This window comes from Sceloporus occidentalis, unplaced genomic scaffold (assembly GCF_023333645.1).
Source record: "Sceloporus occidentalis isolate IW3139 unplaced genomic scaffold, rSceOcc1.0.p SCAF_47, whole genome shotgun sequence".
Lineage (NCBI taxonomy): Eukaryota > Metazoa > Chordata > Lepidosauria > Squamata > Phrynosomatidae > Sceloporus > Sceloporus occidentalis.
The window spans coordinates 2,692,653-2,719,717 of record NW_028317027.1 but is presented as its reverse complement, the minus strand read 5'-3'; the positions used below and the strand labels follow the sequence as shown (position 1 = coordinate 2,719,717).

General features: G+C 39.6%; 1 protein-coding gene across 1 annotated transcript; it reads left to right on the top strand.

Moving 5' to 3' along the window:
• Positions 1 to 68: 68 nt before the first annotated feature.
• LOC149289206 (LON peptidase N-terminal domain and RING finger protein 2-like) lies at positions 69 to 26,359 on the top strand. Its single transcript, XM_089490870.1, has 12 exons — positions 69 to 834; positions 13,380 to 13,498; positions 16,376 to 16,498; positions 18,722 to 18,883; positions 19,460 to 19,655; positions 19,986 to 20,091; positions 21,435 to 21,549; positions 23,107 to 23,228; positions 24,312 to 24,470; positions 24,647 to 24,809; positions 25,454 to 25,603; positions 26,201 to 26,359. Exons 1-12 carry the CDS (start codon positions 69 to 71, stop codon positions 26,357 to 26,359), a joined length of 2,340 nt encoding a protein of 779 aa, XP_089346996.1.
• Positions 26,360 to 27,065: the final 706 nt, after the last annotated feature.

Below are 27,065 nucleotides of genomic sequence, written 5' to 3'. Positions count from 1 at the left end.
GTTCTCCCATCAAGCTCCTGACTGTCCTGATATCATGTAGGGGAAAGGCCTGGACCCAGTCTCCCACAATGGAGGTGAGATCCATGCAGTGTTCAGACCCTTTGCCCCTTGACCTCCCAGGCCTGTGTTCTGAGATGCTAGGGGTGGCAGAGGAGGCTTTCAGAGCAGGAAATTTTGATCTGGCGGCAGAGATATATGGCTCTCAACTGGATGAACTCCCCCAGCCCGAGAGGTCTCTTTATCTTCGTAAAGGGGATGCCTTGGCTCTGGCTGGCCGAATTGCGGATGCCTTGGACTCTTACACAAAAGCGGCGATGTTGGGCCAGCTTCACCCAGGAGATCTTGAATTGTTGGTAGGTAGCATTGCTCTAAATATCAGAGAGAAAGAGCTTAAATTACCAGGCTTTAAAGTGAAGGGGGGCCATGATAACCCTAATGAACATTACCGAGAAGCCCTATGCCCCCACAACTCCAATACCCAAGAAGATCCATGTGGATTATCCCTAGGCATGGACTTATTCTCATGCCCTATGTGCAATTTGCTGCTCCTGGACCCTGTTACCTTAAACTGTGGACATACTTTCTGTAAGAGATGCTTGTGTGAAAAAGAGCCACTGGACTGCAGCTGCTGCCGTAGCAGGTGTAACAATATGGTTCAGGGGCTTACAACATCATGCGAAGGATTGAAGGTGAATGTGGTGTTGTGTAACCTGCTGGAGAAATGGCTTGGTGCTGGGACCAGGATAAGAAGGTTGTCTTTGGAAGGGGATAACTTGAGACAGGAGAAGAATTTTGTTGGGGCATTGGAGAAATTCAACACAGCCTTGGAATTGGGTATGTTTTGTCATGTTATACTAACGCCTACAGGTGTTAATTTCCATTCATTCATTCAGTTGATGGTACTAGAAACAGTGCTTTGGAATCTTACCGTGTGTGTAGCGGTGAATAGCTCAGGCTCATTGTATATGTGTGTTAAATAACATTGTTTTAAACAATGTATTCTATTTGTTGGCAAGAGCATCTTTCTATAGCACTGTTACAACAGAGTAAGTAAAATTAAAATGACAAACATTAGTACAAAAGGAGAAGAGGGCTCCGCTCTTGCAAGCTTACAATCGAATCGGGGATGGTGAAACAGCAGAAGGCTGCTTGGATGAGTTGGTTGAGTCAAGATCATCTGTAAAGGTTGTTGGTCATTCAGGTGGCTCGGTTAGGATGTTGGCTGAGAGTGTCAAGAAGAAAGGTTGTACGCTTCTCAAAAATTTCAGGTTGCTTAGGACAGTAGCGTACGAGGAAGAAAGTCTGAAAGGGCATTGAAGGGAGTTAATTCTAGAGAATGGGTGCAGCATGGGTGAAATCCTGAATGTGGGAATGAGAAGAATTAACAATGGTAGAAGAGAGACACAGGCCATGAGAGGAACAAAGAGGGTGGATAGGCATGTACTTGGAAAGGAGGGTAGAAATATAGGGGGGTGCATAGTTGTTAGGGGCTCTTTAGGTCAGGCGTCAGAATTTTGATTCTGAAGGGTATGCAGAGCCAATGGAGTGATTGGCACAGTGTTTAGGCAGATGAGAAACGGAGAAAAATTAATTTAGCTGCAGCGTTGAGGACAGATTGAAGCAATGAAAAGTGGGAGAAGGGGAGAACAGTTAGTAAGGAGTTGCAATAATCCAAACGGGATATCACAAAGGAAGGTAGTAATATGCTTGTTTTTGTTTCTTGTGTGAGTAATGGGGAATACAGGATTTTGTGAGGGATGAAAGAGAGGGCAGAGTTAAATGCGACACCAAGGCATTGAACATGGTCGGTTGGTTGGATGGTGGCTTTGTCAAAAGTGATGGAGATGCGACCCCATCCATGATGCAATTCTAGAAAGACAGTGAGTTGGCTTAGAAAAAGATGGTGAAAGATCGGGAGAGGAGAAATAGATTAGTGTCATCTGCATATAGGTGGTATTGGAAGCCAAAGAAGATACGAGTTGTCCAAGGGATGCAGTATAGATGGAGAATAGTAGTGGTCCAAGAACTGATTGCTGAGGAACACCAACAGATAGCTGTAGGGGAGAGTTCTAGTGGAAACTCTAGAGTCCAAGAGGTAGGATTTGAACCAGCAAAGAGCTGTGTTGTTGATGATGTCATGGGCATGAAGGATTTGTAGAAGGAGCGGGTGATTAACTCTGTCAAAGGCTGCAGAGAGGTCTAAGAGTAGTGAGAAGTGGTGTTTTGTGTTAGCAGTTAGGAGGTTGTTAGTAATTTTAATGAGCGTGGTCTTCGTGGAATGCTGTGGATAGAAACCAGATCGGAGAGGGTCAAGCAGAGTGTGTAGAGAGAAACTTTGACTGTAAGTTTATAGTTCCAGCGATTTGAATGCCAAGAGGAGATGGGGGAAACTGGACGGTAGTTTGATGCAGACATGGAATCAACGTTTATTTTATTTTATTTTTTTGTGTGTGCTTGCAACCATTTATAAGGCGCCTTGCAATACTTTGGTACATATTATGTATAATAAATTAGGTTTTGTGCCAAATAACTTACCAAATTCACATCCTAAACAGCAGTGTTGCATCTACTACATCCATCCTAAGATGCTGCGTCACATAGATATGTGTAGATGCTGGTAGTTCTGTACCATTATGTAGCAATTAAGTGGAATAAGCTTAAAGGGACAATCCATCCATTATATGCACTTTACTTCACTTTACTCCTTGTTACTGCATGAAGGTATTAATCAGAATTCCCTCTGAATTCGTTGACAATTTTCCTACACCCTAGCTTTTTGGCTTCCAGGAAATGCGTTAGGCCAAAGATATCTCCTGCTTGCATACTATACTACACACCAGCCAGCTAGCCCCAACACTGAATTGGTTGAGCGTTCCAAAGGATCTAACGAGATCCCTGCACACAATAGCTCTCATTGATTTAATCAAGGCCACATTCCTGCCAGTGATTGGCTGCCAAAACAGGTGTGGAAATTCTTCAACGGGGGGGGGGCCTGGAGGTGTTGCTTCTTCTAAAAGTGATATTTAATGTTTTTTTCCTTTCAATATACAAATGCATATTAACCTATACAGTATTCAGAATTTATTTGCAGGTGTACACTGGAGTGCCCATTTTTATTTTTGTGCCTCAAAACAAAACTATATTCTTTAGTACCATCTAGAGTGGGTTGAGCCACAACTCTGGCTTGCTAAGGTAGTCTCTCCCTTTGCATACATTATCCATAATCCAATACAAAAGTACTTCTGGTCGCAAAAGGAAGTGGAGGGGGATTCTTGCTGGCTTGGCCCCTCCCCTCTTAACAAGTAGGGATGTACATTCATGCATGCATGCACGCACATACTGTATTCAGGGCTTGACAAATCCCAGTGGCCATGGCGACTGCGAATTTTGTCCTGGCGCCTAGGTCAGGGGCGTCCAACGTGCGGCCCGCCGGACTTCAATGTGTGGCCCACGTGAGCCTAATACAATTAAAGTGGCCGGCATGTACACACAGCGGTCTTCTCACCTCGCAGCCCCACCACGTGAACGTTGGTCTGACGGACCACGGATTGGCCCATCGGGTGGGCTGGCAGACCAACGTTCATGTATTGCGGCCACGAGGTGAGGTGGTAAAACCGCCGTGTGTGCACGCCGGCCACTTTAATTTAAAAATAAAAAATAGGGGTTCGAGGAAAGTGGACCTATATTTAAGGGGGGGGGATTCCCTTGGAGCATCATTATAACCTAAATAATACAAAAGGGGGATGGCCGGGTTTTGAAATCACAAAATCAGGGGTGTGTGTGTGGCTGGAGCTAATACACATGGCAGTGGGGGCATCAATAGACAAAAGGGTTGGGCATCACATAATTTAATACTAAAGGGAAGGCATCACATTAACCCCTATAAAAGGGGTGGGGTCATCAATAAACAAAGGAGGGGATTGGCTGGGGCATCACATAAATCAATACACAAGGGTGTGGGGGCATAAATGCACAAAGGGGGGCAATACACAAGGTTGTGGGGTGGAACACATTAATCAATACTAAAGGGGGCCCGGCTGGGCAATAATACACAAGGGAGGGGTTAATGACAAAGCAGTGACAAATACAAATACAATGACAAAGGCATGTTCATGGCCACAAAAAGCCAAGTGAAAAACACTAATATATAGAAAATTTGGTGTGTCACATAAGAATAAAACTGCATAACTTAAATGCCCTTGATGTTTGGTTCTAGTCTTTTTTACGTGTAAATTTAAGATCTGTTATTTTTGTCGTTGAAAATAAAACTTTGTTAGTTTAAAAAATAAATCATGGCTCCTAACTTTTTTTAGCTTGCTCCTAGATTCAAAACAAATTTGTCAAGCCCTTCTGTATATATATACATACATACATACGGTCATTCATGTAGAGTGGTCCATGCATATTTGAAATTGGTTGGGCTGAGTTTAAGTTGCTTGGCTGAGAGTTTTTAAGTATAAATCTGTGTCAGTTTGGCTCAGTGTTCAGTCCCCTATGGGAACCCCCTTTGTAAACCCAAAGGAAGCAGTTCTCCCATATAAAATGTGAGTTTCTGCCCCCGCAAAATATTTCTTCTTGATTAGTTTTCTGTGTTAGGTGTGTCCTGTTGAACAGTACTATTTAAACTGTCTGGCAGACTGCATGTATACAGGAAGAAAGACGCTTTGACCTACAAACCGATAATACACCCAAACCTCCTCCTCGCTTTTGCTCAATCATATGGCTCTTACTCACAATGCAGCACAAACAAAACCCTGAGTGTGTGCCTATACTTTACTTATTTTAATTGTTAAGCACCATTACATAGGTTTATTTAGTGAACTGAACTGCAGATGTAAGGTTGGGGGGAAACAACAGATTATATCCAGATTTGACATTACTCACCAGTTACAGTAGGCAACAGTAAGGGGATATCAGAAAGTTTAGTTTTTGTCTGCATCATGTTTTGTGTTGTCTGTGTCCTTGTAGAAAAGTAAGCAACAAGCTACCTCTGTTGTCTAACTCAGCCAGTGTTTGTGGAGTAAGTGAACTGCGGACTGTGTGTGTGGGTTGTTTGTATACTTTTAATTTGTAAACACCATCACATACGTTTATTTCCTAAACTGCAAATGTACGGTTGGGGAAAATTACAGATTATATTTCAGATTTGACATTGATCACTAGTTACAGTAGCAGCAGTATTAATATTACTAAAGGTCTCCAAATTATGTCGTTTTGCCAGTGATAGTTTGCACCATGCAAGAAATGTTAACATTTTCTTGGCTGATGTAAATATATTTTTTAATCTTCTGAACAGTTTTCTTTCTTTTTGTTATTATTCATCTCCAAACCAAATTATTTCCCTGTGGGTAGGTGGGCCATCATACCCCAAAAAATTTGCGTTGGGCTTGGCGCCACGAGAACCATAATTCTACTTTCCAGCTACCCCTTGTCCTAGATCTTGTGCTGATGTTTCCCACTCGCATCGCTAGCCAGTTTAGTACCCTTGACCATGTTTTGACATTGATGCTACTTTTCCATCCTGAAATAGATTTTACGTACACAATTAAATCTGTTAGATTTCAGCTTTATCTGCATCTTGTTTTTGTGTTGTCGCTGTCCTTGTAGGAATGAAAGTAATAAGTCACCTCTTAGCCAGTGTTTGTGGAGTTATGGGTTTCTGGAGCAATGACACTTTTTAACCTTTAGCCTAGTTTAAAGCAATATGTGGAGTTAATGTCAATAGTGTTATCAATTGTTTACTCTAATTGTTTATAGTCTGCGTTCTCTACATGGTAAGATTCTCAGTATCTATGTGTACAGCTGGGGCTGATAAAGTGCAAATATATCACAAACACGTTATTTATATACTTTTCAAAAAGTACAGACCCTGGAAACAAACTTTCTTCACCTCTGTAATCAGAGCTCATAATTAAAAGGACACTCCAGCTTTCATATTCACTTTGCATATGATAGCTGAGCATCGCCTTATATCTTGCTAATTATTTTCTGTGTCCTTCACAAGAATGCACTTCTCGCTTGCGGTATGTATCCAATACCTGGTGCTAGCCAGCTCTGGCTTAAGCAAAAGAGTTCCAGGGGGTCTGTCGAGACCCACCACCTATGCCCAGAAAGCTCTGATTTCATGGGGAGAGCTTTCCTGACAGTGATTGGCTGCTTCAAGCAGGCAACCCTGGAAAACAGGTGGGAGAGCTGCAGCATTAATGGCTTTTCCATACTGGTAACAAAGTCATATTGTTTGAATATCATTTCTTTGTTTATGGGGAATCAGATTATCCCTTTAATTTGAAGTAACCCCACCCCCACCCCTTTTCACTTTCCATGGCAACAAACATTCACTAAATGTTCCAGGCCAAATCTTTCACATTATAAGTTATCATTACAAGTGTCAGCGTATTAGGTGGAAAAGCACTGCCAGTATTTGTATAAGGGTGTGGGGCATGTTAAGCAACATACATGTTTAGGCATTTTGTCCATTTGTCATAATTGTGACAGACAAGCGCCTGCTCTTCTACATTGTAACTAGTCTCATTCCCTGCCACAGCCAGCTTCATACAGCAGTGGAGAATAGAAGGCCAGGCCTGTATTTGGCACACTATAGGCATACCTTTAAATCACTGCGTCGTGAAACTCGTCCAGTAGGAGTAAATCAAATAACTTCGAGCAGGTAATGGATTTGGGGAGCTTTGGCAGGTGTGACAGGCAGGTGTAACTCTGTATCCTCGCTAGATACTGGTCTCCAGTACACCGGCAGCTGCTTTTTGTTCTCACTGTGATGGTTAGAACTGGTTTTAAGGTATTAAGGTCAGCGAAAACTGTTGCTTTCTGCATGCCTTGGAAGCCATATTTCTGTCCTGGATTTACATGGAAAACGCACTTAAATTGAGCATGTTCTTTTTTTTCTTTAAGCAGTGGCTTTTTTTGGCCTATCTTTTGTGAAGCCCAGCTCTGTGGAATGTACATCTAAAGTGATCCTATCGACAGATACTCCAATCTCTGCTGTGAAGCTTTGCAGCTCCTTCAGCGTTATCTTTGGTCTCTGTTACCTCTCTGATTAATGCCCTGTTTGCCTGGTCCATGAGTTTTGGTGGGTGGCCATTTCTTGGAAGAAATTTATATTTTATAATTCAACCCTGATCTGTACTTCTCCACAACTTTGGCCCTGACCTGTTTGGAGAGCTCCTTGGTTGTAGAGCTTCGTGGTATCATGGTGCCTCTTTCTCAGTGGTGGTAGTTGGTTGCACCAGATATTATTTAGGGGCTCCATAGCAAAGGGGGTGAATACATATCCACACACATCTTTTCTGTTTGTTTTTTGTTATTTTTTTCTAACTTTAAAAAATATTTTCTTCCGTTCAGTTTGGACTTGTGTATGTCTGTTACATGAAATCCAAATAAAAATCAATTTTAATTCCTGGTTGTAATGAATGCAAAAAAATTGGAAAAAAGCTAAGGGGGGGGGGTGGGGTGAATACAAATTTGTGCAAATCCATATGCACAAGTCTGATATTAACAAAAAATTATTTTTAGTATGCCTGGATAAGTGGTGACAGTGAATCTTACTTTTTTATTGGTTGGGTAGAATTCTAGTGCAGGTCTCTTCTGGCATCTTTTTGCGAGTTGCCTTCTTTTAGACAGTATTATGGATGCAAACTATTTCATTATTAATGTCATTAATGGAAAAAATGAAACATTAAAGATTTATATCTAGCATTTAGACTTTTAATGAATAAAAGTATTAATTACAGGGGAGGGATTATAGGTTTCTAGAGTTTCTGTTTTGTTTTTTATTGCCGCTGAATGTAGCGTTCCGTGGTGTTTATATAAAGCAGACTGATAATGTGTTTTATAATTAAGTGTGAGTCATGCAGTTATAATTATAGCCATTTAGCATCCCGAGACTGAACCCGCTGAAAGGTGAGATGCATTACACAACACTGTACATGCTGTGATTTAGCAAAGATTACATTTTCTCAATGAGATTTTTTTTTTTTTTGTGCTGAAGGTGTAATCTAGGCTAATTCTGCCTAAAACACTTTATCTCCCAGTCTGTCCTGAGACTTGTAAAAGGATCTGTCAGTGTTATTAAAAGAACTAAATTAGTTTATAAAAAACATAGCAGTAGCTTCTGCTTATGTGTTTCATAGTTAAATTATATATCACGGCATGTGGTACATTAATAAAAGTTACCACTATACAGTTCTGCTGCAAAGTTAATTCCGCAAGACCAGTCTGTGTTTCTAAGAAATATTGACTGGAAATCTTCCCTCAATTCAGCTGTCATTGACTAGGACTTCTAATGGGTGCACAAGAAGCATACAACAGTATGCTTCCTCCTTTCAGTAGCGACAGCCCGGGGAGGAGTTGAACGCCAATAACTAAAGAATGTTTGCATGCAGTAAAACGAACTGGAGTTCATGCAACATAGACTCAATATTAAAGTGCTGGTGATGATTAAAACAACAAGCAGTTCCTTTAGAAAAAAAAATTTCTGCATAAATATGTAATATTTCATATATCCAGGGGGTATGACAATTGACAGACAAACGGATACATAACTATTTATTTTTATATATTTAACACATGGGTCTTGGACAAGAAAAGGGATTGTTCATGAAATATGTGGATACGATAGTACAAGGGAATATTTTAAGATTCCAGGAACAAATGACATATCGGTGTTCTACAGCACTAGGAGGCACAATAATATATTTATTGGGGATCTACAAGTCTATATCTTTAAGCATATAAAGAACCTGGTTGACTTCCCAAGCGCAATAGCACCTGAGTGAAGGTAGAGTTTTGTGCAGCTACGGGGACAAGCCAACGCCTTGGCATGCCGCCTGCTGCTCGCCACCTGAGGCCTGCAGGTCTCTAGGGAGGAAGCGTTGGGACTATGGTGGCTTTTGAGTGGATCTACGGGACCGCTTCTGTGGTCAACTAGAATAAAAGCACTTCTGCTACATAATGTTGTAATGTTGTCTAGAAGCAAAACTTTTAATGTTATCTTTTTATAAAGAATTGTTATACCTGTTATGCCATGTCCATGGGCTATTCGCATCCAAATCATACACTCAGATTTGATACAAATGTTTTATTTATATTTGAACAAGTAGTGCAGTCTGATAGATTTATCAATAAATCCTACTTGGTATAGTATTTCTCACTTACTGCTATTACACCCACCACAGTCCCTTTGTCTGCCCCAGATACAGCTCTTTTACAAACATCGGCTCTGTCTTTCTTCCCTGCCTTTTGTATACCAGTGAGAGCAGATGGAGGTTTTTATTTTTAAATCACGATTCCGTGTTTTAATCGCCCTTTGCTTCTACTAAAAAAACAACGCTTTTCTGAGACAGATTTGTCCTACATACTTTGTTATTCCTGGTTTATTTATAATTTGTCTTTATTTCTGCCTGCATGTGGTGTAGTGACCTACTTCTGATTATTCCTGACAATACAATTACAATCAGCCCGTAATATGTTATTCAGTAAAGAAGAAATAATAGTGATAACCCATTTACTGAAGTAAGCAGTAAATGGGTTAACAGTACAGTGATTAGTAGAGCTTTGCTGCCCTTTAGGAGGGGTTAATTCTACGTCTTACCATGTACGTTGTAACAGTAATCGCTAAATCAGAGGAATGTTTTGCAGAAAACATAAGTTGGCACAACGCTTGCAGTGAAATTTGGCAATCCTCCATGTAAGCTTCTGAAATGGCCTCCCGTGCCTCACTCCTCGCTCAACAAAGTACCGTTTCTAAAATAAGTGAGGGTGATTGATTTATGATACTGTTGCCTAAAAGTGTTTTGCGAGACAGGAGCAGTCAAGTTCCGCTTCAATGTTACTTTTATACTGTATCTTTAAATTAACCCCAGCGGTGCTGCCTGGCTAAACTCCTTTTATACTTGAGAGCACGAACATGCCAAAGTCTGGATTTCTCTTGCATGATCATGGATCTACTAACTACGTATGCATTCTCAGAGCTCCTGAATATCACAGAGAAAGTCATTTGGATGAGCTTGCCACCAGGGGCTGAATGTAGCCACCTTAAAGAAGGCCCCAATAGTGGTGTGTGGACATTTAAGTAAAGACTTGCTGTCCTGCTGTATCCTTGAAAATTTCAAAAGACACACCAAGATTGTGGATGTTGGAGAAACAGTTGGAAAATCCTAACCATATTGTTTGTTTTTTGCTTCTAGCTGATGTGTTAAGATATCATGCGTGTGCGTTTGTTAAATATTCATATGGACCTGGCTAGCACAGCGTGATTTTTCAGAACTTTTTTTTTAATCCTAAACTTTTTTTGTTGGTGGTGTTGCATAGGGCACTGTAGCATTATTAATAAACATAGCAGCACACACCATCTACCTTCAGGATTAAATGTGTGATTAGGCCACAGAACATTGATGGAGTATACACATAGTTGTTCTAGGTTGGTGGATTACTGGAATAGTCCTAATGACTGACACAAAGGCAATAATTCTGGAATACAGCTTTAAAGCATGCTGCAAAACAGGCTTGTCAGATAAGAAATTATTAAGCAGGCACAATTTACAGAGAAAACCCATTATGGTTATCTGGGTCCTCTGCATTATTTTCCAAATGTGCTTGGATGGGTTAACTGAATTGAAAATGCACTTTTTTGCCCTGCAAAAAAAAAACAAAAAAACAGATGATGTTTAACTGTACCAAGTTAAATAGGTTGTTCACCATTCTTGCTCAGAATCCGAACAATGGGTCACTTGACATCTCTTATCGAGCAGAATGTGAGATGGACATTGTAAAACAATATTATCTTTATAATGTTTTGTTCATGCTTTTAAAAAAATAAATAAATAAATAAATAAAATTCTAAAATGTATAATGCACCTGTTATAGTTGTTTGGATCCTAGATGTCTATATGTCACTATGAGATGAGAAGGGGACATCTTGAAAGCACTGGCAGCACTGCAAAAGTGCTTCTTCTAGAATCAAATTTATATGATTGACCTAAGACATTGTTGACATTAACAAGTAAATTGTCATTAAGTATATTCTTTAATAAACGTAGGCTCTCTGTTATGTTAAGCAAATGAACTGTTATTTTGTTTACCTTGATTTTATCAAATTAAAATAAAACACAGAAACACACTTTCTATGGCGTAAAACTTATCAGTGCCTGCTTTTGCATCACATGGCAATTAAGTATCTCCAGAAGAAAATATTACATTATCAAAAAATAATTATTTCTGGAAAGGATTAGATGGAGGCTACTCTTTCCCTAATTGACATCTGAAAAGGGCATTTTAGATAAAGAAAATTTTTTTCCTTTCCACTCCGGTACGGTTTTGCGTTCACGTTTTCCCTGGAAACGTGATTGTTATCCTGCCGTTCCATCTGCCACACGTGTCCTTAGAAAGAGGGAACGCCGGCACAGGCTGGAGGAGGTTACATGGAGACAGCTTTATGAAGAGGCATAGTGATTGGTAAAGGCTTTTCTGTAATCTGCTGCTTTGCTCCTGTGCTCGGAACCTCTCTCTCTGTTCTGGATTAAACAGACAGGCATTTCTGGCAGTTCTGTATATTGCCTTTGTTCAACATAGCCTCCTCATGTTATACATACGGCACATTTTGGGGTATGATTTGCAATATAATTATTTTACAGAGTAATGATATTACATGGATTCCATTAACTAATTTATAGTTGAATTGTTTAAAGTGTTCAATTGTAAGGCTAGTATAGGTCTATTCCCATTTAGCTATCGTGTGTGTGTGTGTGTAACGGGTCTCAGTACCCTGAATCGGTATATCTGCTAAAGTCGGCTTCCTCCGCTGCTCCGACTGCTAAACCTCTCAGTTATTATCGGCCATGCTGCTGCCTTCCCAGGGCCGGCCCAAGGCAAAATGCCGCCTGGGGCGAATTTTAAAATGCCGCCCCCCCTTATCTACCCTTCCTCTTGCCCCGAGTGGCAAGCTGGGGGTCAGATGTGCATAACCGGGGGCAGTTTGGTAAATAAAAAAAATTTAAACAAGGCTTTTTTCTCAGTTTTTATTAAATATGAAAAATAGTTAACATATGAATTAATATTTACTAATAACTTTGTATTAAAACCTAGTTTGAGAAACACCGTGTTTGGGTTCTTGTAGCTTTTATTATTATGTCAGTAAAATAAGAAGGTGAATAGAGAGAGGCCATTGTGATAAAGAGATGAAAGTGTAAATTGTACGTTTTTTATTACATTATTTTAAATTGAAAAAAAATTGCATTTTTTTTTATCCGATTAATCGAAAAAATAATCGGCCAACTAATCGATTATTAAAATAATCGTTAGTTGCAGCCCTAGTGCAAGTACTGCCCATAGTGGTCTCTGTCCTGTAGTTCCTGACCTGATGGAGAGTAACACACCACACATAAACCCCCTTCCAAAATGCTCTACTGGATGAATGGGCAAAAAGTCTCACCGAAACTCTGTAGAAAGCCTTCCCAGAAGAATGGATGCTGTTACAGCTGCAAAGGGGGGGGGGGCAGCTACATATTAACATCCTATGTGTTTAGAATGTGATGTCATCAAAGTCCCTGCTGGTATAATGGTCAGGTGTCCCAATACTTTTGCCCATATAGTGTATATGTATATATGCATGTGTGCCCCTGTTGCATTAAGAGCTTGGCTAGCCAAGGATTAAATTAAATTAGTAAATTCTTTTCAAGACCTCATCACTCATTGGCTTATGTATTTTACAGGGCCAGCTCAGGTCTAGTGTTGAATTACTTTTGATTTACTTTATCTATGGATCCCCTCCCTGTATTACCATGAGTTTTATTTATTTTCATCTTGCGCTGTGCCCCATTCATGCTAATATTGTTTAAGTATAAAGCCCGCCATAAGCAGAAATGGGCACACTGTGGTGTACAGTAACACTGCTGTGTGTACCCAGTATGCCGCAGGCTTTTCTAAATATAAGGCAGTGTGCTCTGTACAAAGTCTATTGATTGAAAGGATCAGCACGTTGTTTTTCCTTCATAATAGGGAAGTATGTGCCTATTTCTGGCCAGTCCGAAACTGTGTGAGTTTGTGACTTCTGAAACTGTTTCTTTTCAGGCTCCCCAATCAAAGCATTTTTTGTATATCTTCATTGTTGGTGATCCAAGGAACTTAAAAGGTCAAATAATCAGTTTTCTGTAAAACTTTCAAAACGTGCCATTGGTACTCATGGAAGAGATTGATAGTTGGCATTTAAAGTAGACCAGTCATCCTTTGAAAACATTATAAATCTCATCGCCATCATGATCCACAAAGTGGTTTGCAATCTAGAGATGCCCTATGGGTCTTCTTAGGCTTGCCTTTGTATTGATCATCAAAGTTTAATGTTAACATTCATTTTTTTCCCCCATCAGCACCTTGTGACTCCCTACTTATCGTACAACGAGCAGAACTTCACTCCGCTATGAAAAACTTCAAACAAGCTTTGTACGACGCAGACACTGTGTGCAAAAAACATCCGCTCTGGCCTAAGGTAAATCAGTTTTTGGAAAATTCAGGTGGTGCAATGCTTAATGCATTTGCTTACAGATTCGGCATTTCTTTTGAATGGTCAAATATCTTTTATTAAAAAATCTATTAAGATGCAATGTGCCGTTGCATCTTTTTAGTGAGCAGATAAGATCTTTTTGATTGTTACTTATTTGTGATATAATTTTATACATGGCATTATACATTTGGTTTAGTAACTTTTACATCTATTTATTACGATGCCTTTCAGTGATATTTTCATTTTGCCTACGAAACTACAAAGACAACAAAATATTGCTGGCAAATATGCTGATCTTCCACTCTTTTTTTTTTTCTCAATTATACCTCTCGTATTGGAGTTAGGCCTAATATAGGTAGGTCTGGTATGAACGGTAAGAGGTTTGAAACAGAGTGAATATGAGGCATTGGGCTGCAGTTCTTTTATTACTACCTCCAGCTCGTCTGAGGATGCTGCATCGCTTGGGCGTTCGGGTTGGGCCGTTCTTAGTCTTGATAAATGCAAATCGTTGAGCACCTTCTGTACAATAGTACTAAAGTTAGTGGGGTATCGCATCCAGGGCCGGCCCGACAATGGAGCCGAGTGGGGCAACCAAGCCCTTTTTTTTTTTTTTTTTTTTTTTTTTAAAGCGAAAGAGAGAGAAAGGGGTGCCGAGTGGTTTTCGCTTACCAAGCTGTCAGTACCCGCTCGGCGCCCCTCTCTCTCTCCCCTCTGCGGCGAGTCTTCCTGTTCGGTCTCGGTGCCGGCTTGTAATGCTGAGTGCCGGAAGATTTCCGGCGCTCAGCATTACAAGCCGGCACCGAGACCGAACAGGGAGACTTGCCGCAGGACTGCTGAAAGGTAAGTACAAGGGGGGGCGGCAGGGACGGAGGAAGGGTAGAGAAAGGGGGGGCGGCAGGGACGGAGGGAGAGGAAGGGTAGATAAGGGGGGGCGGCATTTTAAAATTCGCCCCAGGCGGCATTTTGCCTTGGGCCGGCCCTGATCGCATCGTTGAGCCATCATATAGACTAGACAAAACTGGAAGCATTGCCTTAGAGAAAAAAGGTTAACCCCCCCCCCCCCCCCCCCCCCCGAATTTTTACTTTAGGTTTGTCAAAGGGTTTGTAGTCTTCTGGCAATCAGTGCATCTGCATTATTGGCTTTTTCTGCCCTGTCCACTTCAAGGATTTAAGGGCCTCAGAAGACTGGAGTGTGTTAAACTTTCCTCTGGCAATAATTATCTTGCAAGGGAGGTCATTAAAGGAGGATTATTTATGGGCCTCTTGGAACAAATGTAATTTAGAGGTCAGCTCTGAGATACAATTCCCCTCTCTGCACTGTGTGCCTATACTAGTAATTACTGTGAATTACAGCTTTTTATGGGCAATCCAGGCCATTGGAAGAGTAACACCATCCCTGGCATATTATGTTTGATATAGTGTGTCAAAAAAAAGCTTGCTAAGGAATCACTTAATTTTCACATAGGGTGTCTAAAGTTGTGGTTTTAAAAGCTGCATGAGCTTGACTGTATTAATTTACCTTGAAAGTAGCCTGATGATGAAAGTGCGGCCCGCGGCTGGATACGCACTTCCGCACGTTACTTTATTATGCTCATGTAGTGTGCGACTGGCCGTACCCGGCTGGAGCAGCAGCTCAGGTGTTTGTGTTGCTGTGCAGGCATTTGCTCTGTGTGCCAGACAGCTGATTAAAATATAACTGAAGCATAAGAGTCGGAGTTAGACGATTGGGGTACTCCATCTTGACTTGCCAGGAATCGATGAGATGAAGAGACGGTTGGAAACTTGGAAAAGAAATGTTAGATGCTTACAGATTAAAATATACACACCACGGGTGTGTCCTGATCCATGGAGAAAAACCTTAATTCCTTGAATTGTAGGGTACAGTGTCAACAATAGCAGAGTGCTCTCAACCACTGGTGCCGCTCTGCAGGGTAGACCTAATCCAGCTCATCCTGCAGCAACTTCATCAGGCCAGGTCACCCACCAAACGAGGCTAGCTCAAAGTGAAAGCTCTACTGTTAATGCGAGCACTACTGATATTGCACCCAGATATAGCTATCTATTTGTATATACTGGTATGGAATGCAAGACTTGTTACCCAGAGGTGTATCAGATAAGCCACTAAAGGAACAGTCATGCCAATTTTTTGGGGGGAGGGGTCGATCTAAGCATTAGCACAGTATCCTTATCTTCTGTGTGAAATATGCATACAGATCCTCTTGGCTCTGCCTCTTTTGGCCTTAGAGTCCATTGGCCCACCTAGTATGTGCAAAAGTGATTCTGAGTGAACAGCTTGGTTAACCAAAAAGACCAGAACAAATGAGGCCTCAGGAGAGCCAGAAAAAAAAATTGAGCATTAATGTCTTTTCTCTCTATTGGTGGCAGAAATATTCACAGTACTCTAATTTGCTTTCTGTTGTGACACTTATTTGTGCCCAAATGGTTAAAGTGGACTAACGCAGACCGATGGCACCATTCCCACACACTAATGGTGGAGTGCCAAACAAATGCCTTCTTAATCAATGTAATCCCTGTGTTGCTTTTACCAAGTTTAATAATAATGCCCTTTGCCTCCTAGCATTCTGAAGTTGCATTTGCCCTCAAGATAAATACACCAGTTGGCAGACATTCTGCCTTCTAAATATACCTATGTATATTGCCATGTCCTTTATCAACGCAGCAAGTCGTTGTTCATACTTTTTCATCTTAATTCTCATTTCTTTTGTCTCCTAAGAACATCATGTCCTTTGCAGTTAATGTAATCCTGTGTGCTAGTTTAATAGAGAGGATTATTTTTAGAAAGTGTGGTACATGATGTTTAGTTAATCGCTTTTAAAGCATGTCACGTTGCTGTGTATGCAGGGACATTACGTGAAAGCACAAGCTCTTTCTGGACTCGGAAGAACGGATGATGCGCTGAAGGAGTTTCTGTATTGTGTTGCCTTAAACCCTGAATGGCGTTCAATGAAGATTGAAGCACAAAAGGTAACATAATATAGATTTATAGACTTATACACATATGTATAAGTATATAAATATATCATACGCTACACTTATATTACCTATTTTAATCAATGTATTCTCTGTATTATTGATGTTTAACACAGCTGAGGTCTCATTAACCCTTAAATTGAGATTTGGAGATTCCAGATTTTGGGGGGCACACGATTTTATCACAGCTGATATATACTGTTCATGCCATTCATTAGTGGTCCATTAAACGTTGGCTTTATTCCAAGTTATTTAACCAGGCCTCTCCAGTCAGTCTAAAACAAGGTAAGAATCGCGGTAGATCCTGTGGAATCATCCTGACAGTTCTGGGTTAATCTACCTACTGGAGAATTCTAGGAAAATACCTTCCTGCAAGAGAATAGATCTAGCATTGGGATAAGCCATGTGCGATTCCCCCCTGCTGTGTGGGAGCTAAAATCCTGTTTTATATTCAATCTTGTTCTTAACTGAAAAGCTCTTTCAGGCAGGACCTTGCAAACCGCCTCTGCTATACGTCACACAATGTGTGAGCACAATGTATAGCAATCACAGTGTATAGCAATCATAACTTACCCTATTGCAGATATGACCCTCTGATTATAGCCATTGAGCACGTGGAAGGGTGACACATAGGGATCATTTCTGCTGCAAAGTAGTAAAGAATGGACCATTCTATTTGTTACCATGGTGATTGTGCCATTTTTACCATTTGCAGCATGTCTATAATGTATGTTTTACCCCCTCTGAGTCATTTTCTCCCATTTGCAAGTAGAAGAGTATGGGATTCTAAATTAAATGGTAAAGCTTCTTGTACCCGGGGAGCTTGCATATGTAAATTTTACCCTTTCCATGGGCCTTTACTGTGATAGGTTTTAATTCAAAGTCTCACATTTCCTTTGGCATTGAGGTTGCTTTCAGATTTCATTCATACCATCACATTTAAGGATATGCCCTCTATTTTCTAGCAGAGATCTAAAGACTTTCTTATTCCTCTTAGCTTGTTAGAATAGTACAGAACCCAGCAGAAAAATAATATTTATTTATATGGAGATAAAATGTAGATGACCGTTGCCGCACAGAGATATTTATTGGAAGAATATTCGTGCTTAAACATAGACAGGACATTAAATCAAACATTAAACCTTAATAAAAAAAAACCAAAGTTTGCAGACAGTTGTGATTTCAACCCAATGTTTTCATTATGCATAGTGAAAGGCCTCCAAAGTAAAGATGGCAGTCCCTGTGTAATGGATAATTAAATCGATGAGGAGGCTTTCAAGAACTGAACTATATAACAATGCACAATACAGGGCTAGCCAGGAACGTCCTGCAGACTGACTGTTGGACCTTCACCTGACTGTTGGTACCATGTCCGTTTGGCACCCTCAGAAAGTGATTTTCCTTTTATTTTGAAACATTTACAAAAGTTAGGGTCAGACTTTAAGTAGGATTGGAATATATTTGTCCCAACCTGTACTTAGTCCAGGAGAAGTGTATGTGAATTTTTCTAGCGCTTTAGCTGAAAAGGCTGAAAATTCTTCATACTCTCACTCAGGATTACTTGGTACCCTCATATGTTTATACCCCAAATGTTGTTTACAAAGAGATTTTCAGATATGTAAGAATTATCATCCCATCCGTGGTAGCGCAGGCTTTTTTATCTACGGTAGTATGTGTAAGTATAGTTAAGTCTTTGATGTGAAAACATATCTCCTGCAAACTGAGCTTTCATAGATAAACCCCAATGCATATATGCTCATCAGAACTAAAACTGTCCCACTGAGCAAGTACTGGTTGTTAAATTAAAGCTTATTTTTAGATTATTAATGTTTTCAATATACCGTGACCATTTTTCGCTGATGTGTTTACGTTCTGTACCGCTGTAAATGTAGTTTTGCAACTAGTCTGCCAAAGTTAACGCTTTTGTAAGTAAGTGCAGAGATAAACATAATTTTTAAGACTGTTGAATGCCCAGATGCTTAAAAAAAAAAAAATTATTTAACCAAGTAACATTTTGCCTTATTCTCAATTTTTGTCCGGATACTTCATTTTGAATTTGGCATAGGCAACGTAAGCAACCAGCACACGGGTTGTTTTTCATAGAAACTGTTTTCATAGGAAAAAGGCTTTCTGAAAGTTTTGTTCTTTTGTGTTTAGACTTCAAACAAAGTATATCAGAACCTCTAAACCATGTATATATGTATTTCTTTCTCTTAGATTATGTGTGACATGCTGTGCCCTGCATTTGAAAATGTCCAGGCTAGTCTAGGAACGCCATTCTGTTTTCCAGCATCTTATACAAGGCTGAAATCAACCTTCCTAAACAGCACCAGCAGTTCACCATCTGTGGAAGATGTCCCTCCGGCGGGATGTTCAAAGGTACAAAATCAAAATTGTGAACAAAGCCTTTTTATGTCACTCCTTACACAGTATGATTGAAGAATTTACAGCAGAAATAGTGTAGCTAGGTTGTTTAATCATGTTGACACTGATAACACAGATTTGCACTGTGTTTGTATTAATAGTTCCTCCATATGACTTCACAGGAAATCTAAATGAGTTATAGGTTTGAAATGTGAGAGAAGGTAATCCTATAATATCTCATTCAGCCGGAAAGCTCCTAGTTGTTCTACAAAGGGAGGGCCTTTGCTGTGATGTTACACAGAAACGTGTGTGCAGTGCTGTACTGGAGAAAGTATACACTGGTTCACTTCTGTGCCAGGGTCATAAATGACAAAAAAAAAAACAAAAAAAACCTGGTTTCCTTCTGGTTGCCTTCTATTCATATTTTTAACTAGCTGCCAGTATATTTTACTGGCAAGTAAATAACGTGTATTTAAAACAATAGATTTTTTCACATAACCGCCTGCACTGAAATGGACCCAATTCTGAAATGCCACATTGGGAAATAGGAATCTGGTGCCATTGACTGTCACCGTTTTGTCTGCTCTTCAGGACTCCCTTTTCAGATTAACCAAAGCATCTCTCCTGGAATCTGATGTGCTTCAATCTAAAGATTTCCTGGACCTGCCAGCTAAAAAGTCACAGAAGTTTCTCTCCTGTCTTCCTGGTCCTGGACACAAGAGAAAACATACCAACTCATCAGAGGAACTTCAAAGTCTAGAAAACCCTGCCAAGATTATAAAGAAAGGTATACGCCTGCCATTCAACCTAGTTTAGCACTAGAAATGGATGAGCATCATTGTCCATACATTATGCATGCTATGAATTGCAATCTGCAATTTAAGTGTGTTTAGTGTTGGTTGTTGATTTATAAGATAAAGAAAGTGGAGATCGAAGGAGACAACCAAGACTAAAGACACAGGAGTGAAAATCTGTGGATAACACAGAGCATTGATTAATACCCTTGGCTTATCACAGATTTCTAAGTCATTTTTGAGGTAGTATGCACTGGTGCTCCAAACAAGTGTCTGTATAATGTCCTCTTACTGTTCTATTCTTAATCATTTTTTTCTGTTAGCAGATGCTGAGTCTGCTTGTGAACCTTTTGCCACGATGCCTAGAATCAGTGAGGTTCCTGTAGCTCTTGTGGATGCATCAGACTTTGAGTGTTCCCTCTGCATGAGGTGTGATTATATATTTAAAAACTTGTTGCATTTCATGTAAATTATTGAATTTTAATTGGTCCAATAGTGCCTTCTTATTTTATACATTGTGAATCTTGTCCGCCATCTTGTTTTTGTAGCTGGCTAGTACAGCGCTTTTCACCCATGTGTAGGCTGGCAGAGCCACAACTGGTAAAAAGGGATAATGTTGGCACATATTTTGTATTGTACTGTGTGGTAGGCAATTTTAATCCTGGGATTTTGGACTGTCCGGCTTCTAAACTCAAAAGCTGCTTAAACCCTGCACTAGGATATAATTTAACATTTCTGAAGTAAAACACAATATATATGCCAATTTACTTTTCTGTACATTGATCATTGTCTTGTGTGTCCTGAAGGAAATAATGGTAATTACTACCTATTGTTTTCATATTATTTAATTGTTGAAAAAGGCAAATTGTAATAGGTAAAAAAACCAAAACAACTGATATTAATAAAGGTTCAGTATTGCCTAATATTATGGGCTTCATAATTATAACCCAGATGCATTACGGGCTTTATTAAAATGTTTTATGGATATACATCACAGTGGGAGCTGTGTTTTTTTTGGAGAAAGTTACAACATTCGTGACCTACTTCAGGTCTCTTCCTAGTGCAATAACTCTACTTAAAAAGTTGTTGAGCAAACTAGGTACGGATGTACAGAAAGCTGCATCCAGTTTTCCACATGTTTTACCGGTGTATGTAATGTATGATGCAAAATTAGAATTAAGAAGATGAGCGCAAATACAAAGCTAAGCTTAGGGAGGAGTTGTTAAATGCACACAGAGAAGAAAATTACCTGATTAGTAAAAAAAAAATAAATAAAAAAGTGATAAAACTTTTTAGATATATAATTGGAAGGAGAAAATATAAAGGAATATTTTGACAGAAGTTAAAAAAGGGAGTCCTGTAAATGAGAATAAAGGTCTGTCTTCCTCAGTAAGTACTTCTGTTAGGTTTTTACAGAGCAAGTTCAAAGGAATTGCAACACATGTATGTTTACAGAGGAAGAAATAGTGCTTCAGCTCTCCAAATTAGAAACCGGTAAATCAGTTTGGTCATCTGAGCTTGTCTCTACTACCCTAGAGTGCCATCTTCTGGTCATGTAGGCATGTGTAAACCTGCATTGTTTAAAACAAGTCTGTTTTAAAGCATAAATTATATTTGCTCCATTCTTGAAATAATCTATACACTCAGAAAGAGCTACTACTGTCTGTGTATATAGTTCGTCTCAAGCACAGATTATGATCATGTTAATTTTGCACAATTTTCAAAATGCTGCTGAAATGATTCTCACCGTCCTTTATTCCTAATTTCTCTAGGCTGTTTTATGAGCCTGTAACCACTCCTTGTGGACACACATTCTGCCTCAAATGCCTTGAAAGATGCTTGGACCACAACCCACATTGTCCACTCTGTAAAGAAAATCTATCACCGGTAAGTGGAAGAAATGTTATATTCATAATATTTAGAGATTACTTGCCACCATTTAAGGGGGTAGACTTGCTAAGAGGTGGCAGTATTCTGTGAAACATACAGTAGAAAAGGGCATATAAAGAAAATGTTATTTTTAGTTATTTTAGTTATCATAAAACAGCACTAATAGCAAAAATAAAAGCACTTAAAAATGATCTTCAATGTGTTTAAATTAAATGTGGGAATGTTTACTGGATAGTAATATTTAACAAGGGAATACAATTATTACTAAGTTAAATTTTTTGGTATTTTCTTCAACCCTTTTACAGTTTCTTACATTTCATTGGGCTTATTTTGTACTATAGACAAACTATTTTCTTATTTTTTTCCTGTTCTGTGGTGGATGAGGTCATAGACCTCAGTAAACAAATATATTCTGCTTGGACACGGTTGTCCAACTGAAAACCTACTTGTTAGAAACACTGTTTTATGGGGTTTTTTTTAGAGTGATCACCCATAGCTTCTACAGTATTACACATGTATTCATCAATTTTAAGCTTCCTTGAATGCAATATTCGGCAGTATGTTGTTATTAATAAATGGGTATTGCACTGGGCCACCATAACTGCAGGTCAGGAAAGAGGCAGGATCCATTATAATGATGTTGACTACAGATAGCAGACGATCAGCTGCTTTATCCTAGCAGTTCTTATGGCAGGTTTGCTATGTAGCTACAACTTAGGACCTTGCTGTTTATTATTCTCGGACGGAATTTTACTTGGAGGTCAGTGAGCCTCTAGACAGACATGGAGCCTGATGTCTAGTGCCACCTGTACTTATATGGAATGGTCTAATTCTGGCCTGCTTGGTAGAACATGGAGTGCTGACCCCAGCAAGGGCCGTGCATCGACATAACATAGGATATCCCCATGCCAAAACTAACAGCGAATGCCCACGGTAGTAGCATAGTAGTTGGCTTTGACACTCCTCCCTGTCTGGTTCGAAAGCTGTTAGAATAGCTTTGCAGTTTAAATATTAACTTAACCAGTAGAGCAAGTTTGTGTAATTCACACGTTCTATTGCACTAATTCAAACATGTCTTTGGTTTTTGTCTTGTTTCTTAATTTTTTATATATACGCAACAGTGTAATTTACATCATTTTGCAAAAGAGTTCATCCCTGTCCGGCAACCGCACATTATGGGGAAATACAATTATACCTGCACTTTTTTTTTTTTTCAGGAATTGCCATTGTTAAATTGTACCGTGCCAGTCAAATCATAATGCAGCTCTATGTTCTCATAATTAAAGTGTGCGCTTGTACTTCCAAAAGTCTGAGGTCATTCATAGTTTTTAGGAACGGCATTGTTGTGTTTTTAATTTTTTTTTAAGTTTAACAATTTTAAAGATTTTGTGTTCCTGAAATAAATGTATCTACACCTACAACTTCACACAATCTTTGTTTTGCTGCTGCACACTATTTATCAGTCTCGCTACAAAGAATTCAGTGACTGGTACATTAAGCAAAGTTTTGTTTGCATTCATTTTAATGGAAGGATTGTTCCTGTATTTGATTTAGTACCTGGCCAACAGAGCTTACAAAAAGACGCAGCTAACGGAGGAGTTGATAACGCGGTACCTGCAGGAGGAGCACAGTGATCGAAAGAGAATATACGATGAGGAAATGAAGGAGTTATCAAAGTAAGTTGTTGTGATGTTATGCTTTTCTTTGACATTTGTAGGTCTCACAGCTGTCATATTGGCGTTGGTTATAATATGCTTAATGGCTGTTTAAATCATTTTCCCTTCTCCGTTTACTGGTGAGACTCATCATGTTACACAAACAAGCAAAGGTAAAGGCCCAATGCACTGGTTCTTAACATGGGATCATTCTCACAATGATACTCCTAGCAGTATCATGTCAGCCTTTTTACCCATCACCTCTTATGTTACTTGACCTCGACTCCCCTTCTAACCCTTTAGACGCATAGGGTTTATTCATGAGTGAGTTGTGGGTGTATTTTGGGGAGACTTGTTTTTTTTAAGAGGTCACGGGGGTATACACGTTATTTCAATACAAAATCAGTGGAACTCTAACAACCGGTCTTCACACCGTAAATAAAACCTTCCTCATGTGGTTCTATAATTTAGAATTGTAATTAGCTGTTGTACACTGCTTTGTCCTGTATCTTTAGAGTGTCAGAGGCTTAAATGTAAAGTAAGGATTTCTTACACTTATTTATCACCCTCTCATTAAAGTAACAGCCCCCAGCATAAGCGGTAGAGGGTAATACAGTGAGGGAATAAAAACATGAATAGGAAGTCCTATGAAAAAACCACATGATAAGCAAACTCAGATGGAGGAAAAACTTTAAAGGAACCAGGATATCAACTCCAAAACCAACTGAGCAGTGCACATGGCAGCGGAGACTCCAACCGCAATAAACCAACAAAATCGATGAACTGCAGCAACACAATCATAAGTGCTAAGGCGTCAAGTGTATATCTCCCGATCTGCTTCATTGAGGCTATGGCACTTCAGTAAATCCACTGCTCAGCTTGATTGCTGTGGTTAATTGATTTAGTTTGAGACCAAGGACTGATCAAGGTTTTAGTCTTTACATCAAGAAAAGGCACACTAGATGGACCGAATGGTGTTTAAAACCATCAAATTCTATGTTTCCATCTTCAACCTCTAACGTTTACTTTGAGATCAGGCAATATTTAATGAAACTTTCTGTGAATTGCTGCTTAATTAAAAGTCTTTTTTAACCCAAAACACAGCTTGAATAAGGATGTTCCCATATTTGTGTGCACAATGGCCTTTCCTACCATTCCATGTCCACTTCATGTATTCGAGCCCCGCTATCGCCTGATGATCAGGAGGAGCATGGAAACTGGCACCAAACAATTTGGCATGTGCATTGCTGATGAGTTAAAAGGGTATGTACCTTGATTTATAGTTTCACTTCTGTGGATTTATACAAATCATAGAAAATCAATTTGGTTGATGTAGTTAGAGGCTGGTTATCAATCCCACTTCCTACATACTGTAGTGACCCGCTGTTATGATATAATTTCCTCCCCTGAGTTTAACATTTTTGTCGTTCTTATTTCAGGTTTGCAGATTATGGGTGTATGTTGCGTGTCAGAGATGTAAAGTTTTTCCCTGATGGTCGTTCAGTGGTTGACACTGTTGGCTTGAGTCGATTTAAGGTTCTTAGCCATGGACAGAGAGATGGTTACCATACTGCAAATATAGAATATCTAGAAGACAAGAAGGTAATAAACTAAAGTATGGAAGTTCCGTTAAATATACATTATTAAACTAAAAATGTACATTACTATTGGTTTGCTTAATTAAGCAAGGGAGTTTTGAGGTTGCAAGACAATGAATCTTGTCTAATGCTGCCTTCTACAATGATGATAAGCTGTCGTGGAAAGTAGATTCTTGTTGTAACAAGTCGCACACTTTTCTCTGTGCGTCTCCCTGAACATGCCTTGTCTCCCTCATTGTGTGTACTTGCTTCCCTCATATATTTTTGTGCTGCTTTGTGTTTCTCTGTCAGTAGACAGAAAATTGTGTTTTCCTGTGAGTTTACAGCAATTTTAATGATCCAACATTGAAGTTACAAGTGCTGTGATACCATCAAGGTCCATTTACTGAATCTTCCCCTTTAAATGATTCCAATGTACACACAAGTTAAACTGTCAAGTGAACACAAAGTCATACAGATATTACAGATGGAATATGAACACTGATTCCTGTCATGTAATATGCATAACAAGGGCCACAGGGTCCCTTGGCTTTTATTGCCTACAGGCCAAAAAGTGGCAACCTTCCCCTGCCCATGGAATTCTGCCATAGCTAGTTACAAAATGTGCAAGTGTATACTAAGCCACCCTGTCCTACTGTTCATACATAGGTGGAGGGCCAGGAATACGAAGAGCTACTTGTGCTTCACAACTCTGTGTATGATCAAGCTCTCCTGTGGTTTACCTCCCTTAAGGACAATCTGAAAGCACAAATTCTTAACCATTTTGGTCCAATGCCAAGCAAGGAATCTGAGCTGCAGGTTAGTTCTACATTTCTGTCTACCTACGTTTTAGTAACTCTGATGCACAGGTTTCTCGGTGACTGTATTGCTACTTAGAAAATGATTAAAATTGCTTAACCTGTTCAGCAAAGAGTAGTTTGAAACACTCTTCCACACCACTAAACGCACTTTCACTGTGAGCAAACTTTAGGAACCAAAGTTGTCCCCAGGGTTCTGGTGCTGTTCAGAACACTATACGCATAACCGTGTTATGCTGGAAAGATAGACAAATGCGCACGCATGTGAAATCCTCATGCTAAAGACTTTAGTTGTAGGAAACTTTGCATACAGCGTCATGTTATTTTGTACATGTGTTAAGTGTGAAATCACTGTCTAAGTCCCCTCAAACTGTGAGACATTTCAGTATATATTGATACTGTCTCATTATTATATTAGCTTTAATGTTATACTGCCTAAAACCTGTATCTCGTGTGACCCACTGCTAACTTGTATGTTATGTCAGCTGTTTTATGCATGAATGCTGTGGTCTTGCACTGGCACATTAAGGCATAACTTAGGTGGTTAATGTTGCCTACAACAATAATTTGTCTCATATGCCAATATTCTCTTTTCCAGAGCAATCCAAGTGGTCCAGCCTGGTGCTGGTGGATGCTTGCAGTCTTGCCGCTTGAAAACAAGGCACAGTTGACAATCCTGGCCATGACGTCCTTGAAAGATCGCCTACTAGCAATTAGACGTGTCTTAATATTTGTCACCCGTAAGAGACCCAGATGACAGAGGTTTAAACTTGGAGTTTGGATGCCATACATAGATGGGGTTTCTTCTGCTTCATTTTTTCCATTGATAAGAAGACATTTTTTTTTTCTCTAGAGTGAGACACACTTTAAAAACATTATTATTTTTGTTAATTATTGTTTTTTTTTTTGTTTTTTTTTTTGAAGATACCACACAGTGTCAATGAATGAGCAACATTTCTACCTGGTTTATAATCTCGCCTCTTGGCGCTAAACAGGCGCTTGGTTACCATCAGAGTATCTCTCCATTAACAGATCAACTGCTGGTAACCAAGAACCTGAAGTGCCTTATTACAGAAGCTGTCATACATCTCAGATGTGTACGTACTGATATATGCATGTAAGCAAAGACGCAAAACACATATGGGAGAGATCAAACTGTTCAACAACCCTTTGCCCTGCTATGGCACATCATTGTGCTTAAATAGACTTGATAGTGCCAATAGTTGGCAAGTACAATATTAACTTCAGTGGAACTGTCCCTGCTGTTATGATCCTGTTAGTGAGGCTGTAGTTTCAATAACTGATTAATTAAATGTTGGCAGCTGGTCTCGACCACTGCCAGGGCAATTTTACGTTGTCAGATTTGTACTACAAATATGTGAACAACGGCTGGAATCTGCTTCGTAATCTCTAAAATGACATCAAAGCAAAAACTGCTATGTGAAACGGACATGCTGTACAGA

Excerpts from the sequence above, each read along its gene's own strand:
- LOC149289206 (XM_089490870.1), top strand. The coding sequence starts at position 69 with ATGGAGGTGAGATCCATGCAGTGTTCAGACCCTTTGCCCCTTGACCTC. Across the intron at positions 18,884-19,459 it reads CTCCGGCGGGATGTTCAAAG|GACTCCCTTTTCAGATTAAC; the intron begins GTACAAAATCAA and ends TCTGCTCTTCAG. Across the intron at positions 21,550-23,106 it reads GTAAAGAAAATCTATCACCG|TACCTGGCCAACAGAGCTTA; the intron begins GTAAGTGGAAGA and ends TATTTGATTTAG.